This window comes from Poecilia mexicana, unplaced genomic scaffold (assembly GCF_051168715.1).
Source record: "Poecilia mexicana isolate PSO_F unplaced genomic scaffold, ASM5116871v1 scaffold_20, whole genome shotgun sequence".
Taxonomy (NCBI): Eukaryota; Metazoa; Chordata; class Actinopteri; order Cyprinodontiformes; family Poeciliidae; genus Poecilia; species Poecilia mexicana.
The window spans coordinates 10825547-10839102 of NW_028263389.1; the positions used below are offsets into that span (position 1 = coordinate 10825547).

At 39.9% G+C, this 13556-nt stretch overlaps 2 protein-coding genes across 2 annotated transcripts; one reads left to right on the top strand and one right to left on the bottom strand.

Moving 5' to 3' along the window:
• The first annotated feature begins 52 nt into the window (after window positions 1–52).
• cunh8orf89 (chromosome unknown C8orf89 homolog) lies at window positions 53–4760 on the top strand. Its single transcript, XM_015010268.2, has 7 exons — window positions 53–294; window positions 371–416; window positions 1182–1276; window positions 1531–1669; window positions 2460–2621; window positions 2728–2786; window positions 3803–4760. Exons 1-7 carry the CDS (start codon window positions 126–128, stop codon window positions 3955–3957), a joined length of 825 nt encoding a protein of 274 aa, XP_014865754.2. The 5' UTR covers window positions 53–125; the 3' UTR covers window positions 3958–4760.
• A 5580-nt stretch (window positions 4761–10340) lies between these two features.
• Window positions 10341–12892, bottom strand: LOC148153383 (uncharacterized). Its single transcript, XM_088001641.1, has 7 exons — window positions 12328–12892; window positions 12022–12285; window positions 11722–11967; window positions 11325–11463; window positions 11087–11203; window positions 10486–11045; window positions 10341–10412 (listed from the first exon to the last, which is right to left on the bottom strand). Exons 1-7 carry the CDS (start codon window positions 12826–12828, stop codon window positions 10341–10343), a joined length of 1899 nt encoding a protein of 632 aa, XP_087857767.1. The 5' UTR covers window positions 12829–12892.
• Between the last annotated feature and the right edge of the window lie 664 nt (window positions 12893–13556).

Genomic DNA, 13556 nt, shown 5'->3' on the forward strand with positions numbered 1-13556 from the left:
AGTGAGCTTTTACTACAGCGGTCTGCAGCTTAGCATCTGCTCAGGGATAGCTGGAATCAACGAACCTTTTATTATGTAGAGATATAATTATTAACCATAAGGTAATACCCGCGGTAGGGTCCAACATGATGACCTACCAAATGCCTACCGCCAAAGTTTTCATATCAGAAGAAGGTTTGAGGTATGGCCGCCCTGCTCCTGGATACCCAACGTACAGTACCTTCGGGATTGGAGGACGTACCGCGTTAAGGCCAAGTCAGATAAGGAAGTTCCCTTTAGTGCTGCCTCTAAACAGTGAGTCATCGTGTTCAACAAAATGTACCAAATATAGGCTAAGCGAGCTTTCCTGAGCATTTTTTCTTTTTTTTAGGTAACCACAACGAGAACACGTTAGTGAGCAGCTTGATAAGTAAAGGGTAAGATGTCATATTTTCGTCAAGTGCAATTAAATACAAGCATAATCAGCAATTGTGTGTCTCGGAAACTGATAAGATAAATCCTTACGGCGTATGATTTGTCAAAAAAAAAAAAATTGACTAGCATGTTTGTTTACACCGTGATGTCACGGTTGGTCCCCCTGTACAGCATTACGTATTGCTAGCTGCTTCTGCATGTCGGTGGTAGAAGGAAGTATTGACTGATTTTGTCTTATGACAAAGAACTGAAAAATCCCACATATTCATGGTAGCTTAATTCTATTGAGACTCCTAAGAATGAACAGAAAACACATTTCATAAAAGTCAAATCTATTTGCACATATTTACTCCCTAAAGCGAGGTGGAAAACCCTTGGACTTGTAAAACGTTTCCTTATATGGTGTATAAATGTGATATTTGAAATAATATGAAAGCTATATGCCAGCATGGTCGGAAAGGCTACTCAGAAATGAAGAAGTCATAAATAGAAACAATATATAAAGCCAGACTAGGGACAAGAACCTTTATTTCTTTACTTTTAACGAGACATTAAATTGTTTGATTAGAAACACGAATTATTATTTAAAAGCAGGGTTTTGTCATTAGTCTTAGGCCCCACTAATCCCATGTTACTTGGAGAATTAAAAAAATGCACACTAAACAAAAGCTTGGGTGTCAGGAGGTTAAGACCTAAATGTATGTCGTAATTCTTAATAATGTCAATGCTTTTGTAAACTGATATTTGAATTTCTTCCATCTATATAGGAAACTAAACTTAAATAAAGAGGACAAAGTGATTTCAGAGGATGTTGACCAAGGGCATGATATCTTTGGGAAACACTTCCTGTCTGAGAAAACATGTGAGTACTGAAAGTAAGGAATAATTTTTCCACTATTCTGCTTTGTAGGAGATGAGCAGGTTCCATTGCTGTTGTAAAAATTGAAGCTTGTAGTTGCAATACAAACTCATTGCCAGTAGGTGAAGCTATTATCACACCAATAATATTCCGGTCAATTTTGATAGGTCATTGATTGTTTCTTGGTTTGTTGTATTTTTTTATTTTTTTTTCCAACTATAATAAACTGAACTGTCATCTTTTCATACCCCGATTAGGTACAAAGGTAGAAAGGACCAGTACTACGGTTCCTCCACTGCGAAAAGACAACAATGAGTATCGACATGTTAAACTTCACCCCTTGAGCCTCTCCGCTGAGTTTCCCAGCATCCGTTCAGGGAGACTTTTCACCCTGGGGTAACCAGTCCAGGAGGCTTGTTGTCTACTGGCTTCACCAAAAATATTTAAAATCTTAGTAGCACAGATTGCAATAATTATAGTTCTTGTCTATTATGGGATGCTTCAAGTGATAAGACAACTGCAAAAGCTCTACCTAGTTCATTTTTATTATTTAAAGACATGTAACATATCTGTATAATTTATTGAAGTTAGTTTTTTTAGGTTTTATTATACAGTTAGTCTTTTGCACAACACTCATTTATACTAGACGATAGATATTGCTATAGAAGGCAGTATTTGTAGAATAGTCTGCCTTAACTCATACATATATATCCTTTTGACTATTTTATATGTAATAATAATGAATTACCATTACAATTTAATACATGTTTGCATTTATCTTGTCACAGCAAATAAAACTTTAGAACTGAAAATTTTCAGATTTTGTGAAAAGACAACTTAATTAAAATAAATAAATAAATATCTATAATGGGAAATTTGTGGACATTAAAAAACAAAACATGTTTCTGTTTTTAGATTTTAAAACAAAGAAACCAAACAGTAAACTGTTTTTTCAGTAGAATGTTGATGTTTGTGGAAAATTATTCAAGCAAAAAAATGAAAATTTTAGTTTCTAATATAGTGACGAGATAATAAATCACTGTTTGTGTCATTCTGTTGTGGAAATTTAATGCAGAATTTATAAAGTGCAAAACAATATAATATAACATAAAGCAAATGAAATATATTCTATATTATATGTATGCTTTTTTTTTTTTTTTAATGCGTTTTTTCTTCGCTGTTTTAGCCAAAATTTTAAGAGCCATTATGGAGGGTCCAAAGAGCCATTTGCGGCTCCGGAGAAACAGGTTGCAGACCCTAGAATCTCTGAGGTGAACTTCAGTTCACCTTCCACTTTATTCTTAAATGGCAAAAACAATTTTTCAGTGGAAAGCTGCAAGCTTAGCAGGTATCGTTTTGCTTTCTAAACTAAGTCTGATCTCAGCTTTCTAAGATTGTGTTAGATATTTCCCAGCCCAGTGTCACCTCCACTGTCCTTATGTTCTGTTCTGCAGGCCCAAAGTACATTATCCAACCTACACTCCCCCGGTGACTGTTAAAAACGATCAGAAAAGTAAGTTTGGATGAGACACCAATACAGAGGTGGTCCTACGCGAGCCATGTTTTCAGCAAACCCCCACAAAGTTTTTTGGGGGGCTGTATGATGTAGCAGTTGAAGATCAAAAGTTATCTTCATTTTCATGTCCAAGGTTGACAAAAAGCTTCTTGTATATAATATCCATAAAAAAACAGTAACAGAAAGAAAACAAACACAAGGCGAGAAAGCAGCTAAAAGTCAATTTCAGTTTTATTTGTATAGCACTTTACATACATACAAAACATATAGACATCTAGGCATAAAACAAAGCAACAGGAAGTCCGAGCAGAGACCTAACTTATCGGCACCCAACTCTGGGATTTAAAAGTTCCCTGTGGAGAACCCCATCCGTCTGTGGGAATGTCCACTTGAGATAAAAAGTAGAATGAAAAAAGAACTAAGAATAGTGAAGAATGCCCACTTTGTTTCTGACCTTTATTGCTACTCTGATGGGCATAAAGCGTCTGCCAGCAGTCCTGTTTCTTCCAGCAACGAGAATATTTTACTTCAGTGAGCTGTGGATAGAAGCAGTTGAAATTCCAATTTCTGTTCATGTAATCGTTCCATGTTTTACTCTTAATATTTTGAGTATGTTGAAATCAGCCAATTGAAATTACATTTTGTGGATGCTGGTTGTCATGGCATTCAAACTCTGTAAATCCATCCAACTATGAGTTTTCTAAAAACATTTGATAATAAGTTACTCCAAGCAAATTATTATATGTAGTTAGAAGAAAGGTTAAGCTATTTTCTTTTTATTTGGCTCTGACGCTAAATAATTTACCACTGCTCTTGTTCATGGGTAATATTAAAGGTGGAACATTTTTGAAATTGTAATTTTTTATTTTTTTTTTTACCTAAGCAAGGTTTTCTGTCTCTGAAATGTGATGTTTGCTTTTTATGTTAGCATGCTAACCACTGTAGCATAAATTGCTTGTAATTTCACCTCTTATTTTCATTTGTGTTTCTCTCCAACCCAAAACCTTCTCTAGGTGGTCTTCATGTAGCCCAGACTTATTCAGACCCAATCGTCGGAGCCCCTCGCTCTTTCATCCACCGGATTTCTGAACTCTCCTCTTTGGAGGGCGAGACGGTGAGATATGAGAAGATGAAGAAAATCAGGAAATCTAAAAAATCTACGTCCTGACAATCACCCCCTTCTGAGTCGCGACGGCCCAGGATTAGGACGTTTGAGTCTGTGCCAACAACTGAACAAAATAAAACACCTAGGGCACCATATTCATTTCACTGGCTTGTTCTGATGGCGTGTTTGTCCTCAGTGATACTGTTTGGCTGCTTAACGTGGCTGCTTCTTACTTTTTGGGATTCCTGACTCTTGACTTAAGTGATGAAATGTAGTTTCAAATCAGTATTCCCAATGGCAACGATGACGACTTTTACAAAAGAAATGTGTAGACTCTCATTTGCCAGTAGTTTTTTCCTTCCACACCTGCATGGAAACATATTTATTTTTGTAATGGCTTTAGTGGCCATGAAGCAGTGATGCCATGTTTCTGTGTATGTGCTGTGGATGTTGTTTAGCTAGTGTCTAAAAATACAACAGTGTTACAGAGAGTTTCAAATACATTTCTGCTTTGATTACTAAGTCAAATTTATGTGGATAAATGGCATAGCTTAGCTGAACTCTTGTGCCTTGTTAAATGTCTTCCTGAAATGAAATAAATTTATTTTTGTTATTCCAAAGAGGTTATATTTTTCTTTATAATCTCTATTATATTCTAGCAAAAGGAAAGGCTGGCCATTGCAATAGTGAGAGTGTGCTAAATTCTGCACTGAAGCATAATTTGTGGTCCATAGCTTCATAACAGCAGAAATGGCATACCCACAGAAGCCAGAATGTGGTGTTTTCCCACATAAGGCTTTGTTTTACTGCTGCATGAACTGCAGCTTGTGTCTCTGAATAATGTTGTTCATTGTATTTGTCAAAAATGGAAGCCAACAGCAACCGTCCTTTTGTGTGGAGGAAAATAAAAGCTTTCATTTTATTTAAAGAAATTTTTGCTTAGGTCATAAATTTGATATGAAGATGACTAATAGTTTTTTATTTAAAGTCTAAAACAACAACAAATACATGTGACTTATATGAATTCATATTTGTTCTTTTATCAGTAATTTGTCACATCAAAATGTAAAGTTTTGAGTTTTACTGACACAATCCACAGATCAATGCATATTTAATCTAAACTTTAAAACGTTCAAAAACCAATAAAGGAACATTTTGCTGTTGCAAAAAAAAAAAAAAATTGAGCTTTTTCATTCTAGATGAAAAGCACAGAGTACAAAAACTAAAACTGTATCGCTACACTGTCTGCAGTGAAACATGATAGTGGCAGCATCATGCTTTGGGGATGCTTTTCGTCTGCAGGGATCGGAACCATGGTTAACTGTGATGATGGAGCTAATTTCAGGGTCTGGTGATATTGATACAACTGGGTGATATCTGTATATATGTCATGTATATTTTCTAACATGACATGATGAAGAGGCGTGTCAGAAGGTAGAAGTGATAATGTTTCTGACTCTGTGGAAAGGAAACTCATCTTCCTCTCATTCAAAAACAAGCCAGATGGAATTAGAAAAGTGATTGTTTAAAAAAAAAAAGTTACAGAAACATTTTTGGTAATATGTTTTTAAATCTCATAACAATAAATGTAAAGCATAATACAAATTGTAGCCCAGTGGTAAACTCAGGTTACTGCAATGATTGTATGTTAAGGTTAATAGAAATTTTATATAGTTGAAGACAAACATATTAAAAGTAAACCTTTATTTGCTATTGCATAACATTGGTCATAGCTATGGATTTCATATTAATGTTTCTGAAAGAAATACACTGGTATTTTCTTTTACTTTAATACTTAAATAATATAAAGGCAGTGGTGGCGAAAAATGTACTTAAGTACAGTAACGAAGTTCGTTACTGTACTTAAGTACATTTTTCGTGTATCTGTACTTTACTTAAGTAGATTTAATTATGGATACTTTCTACTTTTACTCCACTACATTTTACAGTAAGTATCTGTACTTTCTACTTCACTACATTTCTACAAAGCTGTCCCGTTACTCGTTACATCCAAGTCGCGTTGCGCTTTTTGTCCGTTAAAATGTGAAGTTCAGGAACTTAAGATGGCGCCGTAAAATCCAAGCAATAACTTACGTGTCTGTTGTCACCCATCGCCTCCCCCTTTACTCGCACACGGAGCTCCAAGAAATGTGCAGTGGTTTTCTCTGAGCGGGAGAAGATGTCTGTCTAATCGTCAGAAATATAACAGCGCTGCAAAAAGTCATGAGATGGCGACATGTAAAATCAGCAGCGCTTCGCTTTCACAGACGGTGGGGATTTAGTCCAACTTTTAGCGTCACTTGGAAGGAAAGCTTAAAGAAAGGTAAGCTCCGTGGAGTGATGCTAGCAAAGCTAGCTGTACAGAGACACAAGTTGCATCTGTGATGAAAAAAAGTTGTCACTCGTGCTGAATTATTGTGCGGAGGTATTGACTGAGGTGTCGCATATATGGGACAACGCTGTGACCAAAGTCGGTCGGCTATACAGGTGCTGGTCATAAAATTAGAATATTGTGATAAAGTTCATTATTTTCCATAATGTCATGATAAAAATTAAATTGTCATATATTTTAGATTCATTGCACACCAACTGAAATATTTCAGGTCTTTTATTGTTTTAATTTTGATGATTTTGGCAAACAGCTCATGAAAACCCAAAATCCCTGTCTCAAAAAATTAGAATATTATGAAAAGGTTCTCTGAACGAGCAATAAAAATAATCATCTGAATCAACAAAGTAACTCTAAACACCTGAAAAAGATTCCTGAGGCCTTTAAAAACTCCCAGCCTGGTTCATTACACAAAACCGCAATCATGGGTCAGACTGCTGACCTGACTGCTGTCCAGAAGGCCATCACTGACATCCTCAAGCAAGAGGGTGAGAAACAGAAAGAAATTTCTGAACGAATCGGCTGTTTGCAGAGTGTTATATCAAGGCACCTCAGTGGGAAGTCAGTAGGAAGGAAAAAGTGTGGCAGAAAACGCTACACAACGAGAAGAGGTGACCGTACCCTGAGGAAGATTGTGGAGAAGGGCCGATTACAGACCTTTGGGGGAAGCAGTGGACTGAGTCTGGAGTAGAAACATCCAGAGCCACTGTGCACAGGCGTGTGCAGGAAATGGGCTACAGGTGCCGCATTCCCCAGGTCAAAGGTCAAGCCACTTTTGAACCAGAAACAGCGGCAGAAGCGCCTGACCTGGGCTACAGAGAAGCAGCACTTTGGACCACTGTTGCTCAGTGGTCCAAAGTACTTTTTTCGGATGAAAGCAGACTTTGCATGTCATTCGGAAATCAAAGTGCCAGACTCTGGAGGAAGACTGGGGAGAAGGAAATGCCAAAATGCCAGAAGTCCAGTGTCAAGTACCCACAGTCAGTGATGGTCTGGGTGCCATGTCAGCTGCTGGTGTTGGTCCACTGGGTTTTATCAAGGGCAGGATCAATGCAGCAGTTATCAGAAGATTTTGGAGCACTTCATGCTTCCATCTGCTGAAAAGTTTTATGGAGATGAAAATTTAATTTGGTCTGGAATCGGCCCTTCTCCACAATCTTCCTCAGGGTCCGGTCACCTCTTCTCGTTGTGCAGCGTTTTCTGCCACACTTTTTCCTTCCTACTGACTTCCCACTGAGGTGCCTTGATATAACACTCTGCAAACAGCCGATTCGTTCAGAAATTTCTTTCTGTTTCTCACCCTCTTGCTTGAGGATGTCAGTGATGGCCTTCTGGACAGCAGTCAGGTCAGCAGTCTGACCCATGATTGCGGTTTTGAGTAACGAACCAGGCTGGGAGTTTTTAAAGGCCTCAGAAATCTTTTTCAGGTGTTTAGAGTTACTTTGTTGATTCAGATGATTATTTTTATTGCTCGTTCAGAGAACCTTTTCATAATATTCTAATTTTTTGAGACAGGGATTTTGGGTTTTCATGAGCTGTTTGCCAAAATCATCAAAATTAAAACAATAAAAGACCTGAAATATTTCAGTTGGTGTGCAATGAATCTAAAATATATGACAATTTAATTTTTATCATGACATTATGGAAAATAATGAACTTTATCACAATATTCTAATTTTATGACCAGCACCTGTATAGTGATATGACATTCAGGAACGATTCGATTCTTCTGGACGGATCTTTACTAAGGTTGATAGGACTGAAGCCTCACTGAGAGCCGTTCTGTGTTGTTGTAATGCTGTGCGTGCGTACACTGCAGTAGCTATTATTATTTAAAATTATTACTAATTTTAAATAATAAAATTTAAAATTAGTAATGAGAAGGCTATATAATCCCCTTCTCACCCTCTGCGGGTCGTCTCTTTAATCCTCTGAGCTCGGGTCCTCAACCAGAGGCCTGGGAGCTTGAGGGTTCCTCCAGTATCTTGGCTATACCTAAAACTGCACATTTCTGGACTGAGATGTCTGATGTTCCTGGGATCTGTTTTAGCCACTGCTCCAGTTTGGGGGTGACTGCCCCGAGGGCCCCGATGACCACAGGCACCTCGTTTTGAAGGTTTCATATAGACAGGATGTGAGGAAGAAGAGGGAAATATCTAGAGAGACGAATTCACTGCAGCACGGATGAATCTCGCGTCAGATTTTGGACTCAAACTCAGCTGCTGAATCACTCTGAGGCTACAACTTGTCGACTGGAAAACAGACTACAGATAATATATATTAGGCTGTACATGTTTATATTTATATGTATATGTAAACATGTATTTATATAAATATGTATTGATATTACTAAATAATTTTTTTAATTAATTATGAACGGCTGTGTAAAATGCTCATCATACATCAATATCAGAATATTCTTTTCCTATTATATTGTTTTCCCCACTATGCATATTTAAATTTGCTGAACGTATCAATACAATTAAAAAATACTTCGAAAATCCAATTGTTTATAAATATAGCTTTGATAGACGTTTGAATATGGTCTCAAGTAACAAAAAGGCGTGTTATAATCAATTAAATGTGCTTATATGTCATTGTGCCTGCCAGACATATAACGCTGAGTGGAGCGGTTGACCCTTCCAAGATGGCTGCCCTAAATCTCGAGAGCGGTCCATGAGGCGTCTATTCTTATATTATGTCTATGGTCAGGGACAGATTTTGAAATTCAGTGCACACTTAAGGTGCACTGGATTATAAGGCGCACTGCTGATTTTTGAGAAAATTTAAGGCTTTTAGGTGCGCCTAATAGTCCAGAAAATATGGTAATTGTCATGATATATTATTTTAGTATTTTTTGAATTGTTTTAAACTATTAGAATGTATTGAGTTCTGCTTCAGGACAAGGGATTTTAAAGACACCATCCACCTACTACAAAGTTTAAAATAAAAAATATTCAGCAAACACCAGGAAAACATACATTTTTGTGCTCACATGACCCAGGTTAGTTTAGTCAGTTATTTGAAAAAATTATATTTTGTGTATATTTTATTCAAATTTTGTGCTTTTTCCATAGGAGCTGTTTTGTCCCTCTTCTCAAGAATCAAGCCTTATTTTACGCTTGTATCTCAACAGCTGATATCATGTAATATAAGACAAAAATAACTAAGTCAGTCATGTTGTCTAAAGCTGCTGTAAAAGAAAATAACTTACCAAACAATCTGAGAGAGCAAAAACGCAGGAACTCCCGTGCGCAGCTTCGTGCGCTTCTATCAGAAAAGCTCCGTGTGCCCCAGAGAAGCCTCTAAAAAAAGCCTCTTCCAAAGCCTCTAAATCATTGTTTCTTCTGCTGTGCCATCACAAATAATAGATTTTCCCAAAAATAAATCACCAATGAACTGACCTGAAGGAAGACGGATGAAACTCTAGCAGTAGCGAGCCATAAACAGGAAACAGTCCCTGCTGCCAGTGGGCACGTGCACAGCGCACGGCAGGGTGTCAAATTACGCAGTTAAAATTCTGACCCGGGAGTGAATTTACAAAGGCGATCACCTGATGTCTTGAAAGGTCAGTCTCTCCCATGTCACGTGATACCGGACATGTCTGGTCAGCAACTAATTTTGTTGTTTGCGAAGTGTGTTTTATAAAACTACGACATGTCCTATAGACCTTCAAATCTCGTCAACTGTTTTTAAATAGCTATAAAACCATAACATTTAGTGCAAAACTTGTATACGGGCTTGTTTTTGAAGGATTAAAGACTCCTTTTGCGGACAAGTAAAAAACAAAAAAGTCACGTGTATAGGTTGTTTACCTGTACAGCCGCAAAACACGTGATTAGTGATGTGATGAGTGATTCCATGGGTAGGATCGTCAGGTGCCTAACAGTCATGCTTTTGGACTTTGGGAGGAAGCTGGAGTACCCGGAGAGAATCCACGCATGCATAGGGAGAACATCCAAACTCCATGCAGTTTCTATGAAGCCCTGGAAGTCGGGCAGGAGACCGACAGGACACGCTATGAAAGCCCTGGAGAAGTGTATTGCATATTGCATTTTCAAAAGTGTAGTGGAGAAGTCTCCGACCACACGTCTGAATACAGGTGGCTGCTTCTGTGGCTGTGGCTGGTCTGAAACAGCCGCAAAACACATGAATAGTGGTGTGATTAGTGATTCCATGGGTAGGATCGTCAAGTGCCTAACAGTCATGCTTTTGGACTTTGGGAGGAAGCCGGAGTACCCGGAGAGAACCCACGCATGCATGGGGAGAACATGCAAACTCCATGCAGTTACTATGAAGCCCTGGAGGTTGTGCAGGAGACCGACAGGACTCGCTACCAAGCCCTGGAGGTCAGCCCGGAGACCCACAGGACTCACTACAAAGCCCTGGAGATCAGCCCAGAGACCCACAGGACTCGCTATGAAGCCCTGGAGTTCAGCCCAGAGACCCACAGGACTCGCTACTAAGCTCTGGAGGTAGGCCGGGAGGCCAACAGGACTTGCTACAAAGCCCTGGAGGCAGGCCGAGAGGCCAACAGGACTGGCTACCAAGCCCTGCAGGTCATCCCGGAGACCGACGAGACTTGCTACGAGACTCTGGAGGTCGGGCATGAGACCAGTAGGACTCGCTACCAAGCCCTGGAGGTCAGCCTGGAGACCCACAGGACTCGCTACGAAGCCCTGGAGGCAGGCCAAGAGGCCAACTTGACTTGCTACCAAGCCCTGGAGGTCGGACAGGAGACCCACAGGACTCGCTACAAGCCCTGGATGTCAGCCCAGAGACTAACAAGACTTACTACGAAGCCCTGGAAATCAGCCCGGAGACCCACAGGACTCGCTACGAAGCCCTGGAGTTCAGCCCGGAGACCCACAGGACTCGCTACGAAGCCCTGGAGTTCAGCCGAGAAACCCACAGGACTCGCTACGAAGCCGGAGTTCAGCCCAGAGACCCACAGGACTCGCTACGAAGCCCTGGAGGCAGGTCGGGAGGCCAACAGGACTGGCTACCAAGCCCTGCAGGTAAGCCCGGAGACCGACGAGACTTGCTATGAGGCTCTGGAGGTCGGGCATGAGACCAGTAGGACTCGCTACAAAGCCCTGGAGGTCAGCCCGGGGACCCACAGGACTCGGTACAAAGCTCTGGAGGCATGCCGAGAGACCAACAGGACTCGCTATGAAGCCCTGGAGAAGTGTATTCCATATTGCATTTTCAAAAGTGTAGTGGAGAAGTCTCCGACCACACGTCTGAATACAGGTGGCTGCTTCTGCGGTTGTGGCTAGTCTGAAACCGACTGGCTGTCTTCGTGATGGCTAGACAAGACTTACTACTACTGGCTGCTATTTCTGCTGCTTCTCTGTGTCCCTCAGCCTTTTCTTCAACTGTTCCACTTCAAGCTGCAAGTTTTTGTATATACGCTCAAAGATAGTGCCTTTCTTCGCCAAGGTTATGTGCTCCTGCTCCAAGGCGGTGTTTATTTCCTCCAAGTAAGTGCTTTTCTGCTCCAAAGTGATGCTTCTTTCCTTCAGGGCAGTGTTTTCCTGCTCCAGGGAAGTGTTTTCCTTCTCCAGGGCAGTGTTTATCTGCTCCAAGACGGTGGCTTTCTCCTCCAAGGTGGCTCTTTTCTGCTCCAAGGCAGTGTTTTCCTGCTCCAGGGTGATGTTTTCCTTCTCCAGGGCAGTGTTGTCCTGCTCCAGGGTGGTGATTTTCTGCTCCAAGGTGGCTCTTTTCTTCTCCAAGACAGTGCTTTTCTGCTCCAGATTGATCTTTTCCTGCTCCAGGGCAGTGTTTATCTGCTCCAAAATGGTGCTTTTCTGCTCCAAAGAGGTCTTTTTTTTCTCTAAGGCATTGTTGTTCTGCCTCAGGGCGGTGTTTTCCCGCTTCAGTGTATTTTTTTCCTTCTTCAGGCTGGTGTTTTTCTGACTCAGGGTGGTGTTTAAATGCTTAAAGACAGTGCCGTTCTGCTCCAGGGTGGTGTTTTCCAGCTCCAAGGAAGTGTTCATTTGCTTCAAGACAGTGCTTTTCTGCTCCAGAGTGATGCTTTTTACCTTCAGGGCAGTGTTTTCCTGCTCCAGGGCAGTGTTTTTCTGCTCCAGGGCATTGTTTATCTGTTCGAAGATGTTGCTTTTCTGCTCCAAGGTGGCTCTTTTCTGCTCCAGAGTGGTCTTTTCCTTCTCCAGTGTGGTGTTGTTCTGCTCCAAGGTGGTGATTTTCTGCTCCAAGACGGTGCTCTTCCGCTCCAGAGCGGTCTTCTCCTTCTCCAGTGTGGCGTTACCCTCCATTAAAGTTTTGATTTTGTTGGACAATTTTTTTAATTCCTCATCTTTCTCCAGAAGTAGCTTGTCTTTTTCAAGTGCAGGCATCTCTATATTCCTAATTTGAATCATCTTCTCATTTTCTTTAGTCGGAGTCTGTCTGTTAGTGGACAACATGCTGACATTTTTCAAGATGCCAAAGAGTTTCTGTGCCTGTCTAGCTAAGGGTTGTCTAGCTGAGCTAATTTTCTCATTTTCTGAATCAGAAAACGATGCCTTACTGTGCTGACTCATTTTTTATCCTTTTTGTGTAGTGAAATCCAAAACCTGTTCAATGTTTTCCTTAATTTGTTTGCAAGGATTTGCCTTTTTATTTTGAAAAGGTTTTGCACGCAATCACTTGTTAGGAGACAATCCTTCTGCTTGCTCTGCGATTTCTGCGATTGGTAGTGATATCAATTTGTGATGTCACAAATTGATATCACTACCTCAACAGAACAACTAGAAAATTGCTTAAGTTTGAATAAAAACAAACTTTATGGCTGAATGCAGCTCGGCTTAGCAGATGGCCATTGCAGACAGTTCAGCTGGTAATATATCGCCAAGGCTGAAATCCGCACTTGGGAGTCAGTGGCTCTTGGGGATAATGGACTGGCACAGCAGGGTGCGAGGACCAACTCTCTTAAAAAAGATATGCTAAAAAATAACACAAAAATGTGTTACCTTTAATGCACATTTTGTGTTCATTTTAACACACAATGTGTTAAAATATACATAACAAAATATTTCAACACATTGTGTAAATCTGTGTTGGTCAGGCACAGATTTTCTGACAGCAGATTATATAATTCTTCTCAATGACAGTTTCAAGTATTTTTTTTTCTAAAATAGTTTTCAAATTTTTTTTTTTGTATTTATAAAATGTTTACTTCATCTAAAAAATGCAATTACTATTACTGTATTGTGGAAAGTGTAACAGTGTCTAGGTTGTAGAATACCGCTTGCTTTATGTATCAGTGCAA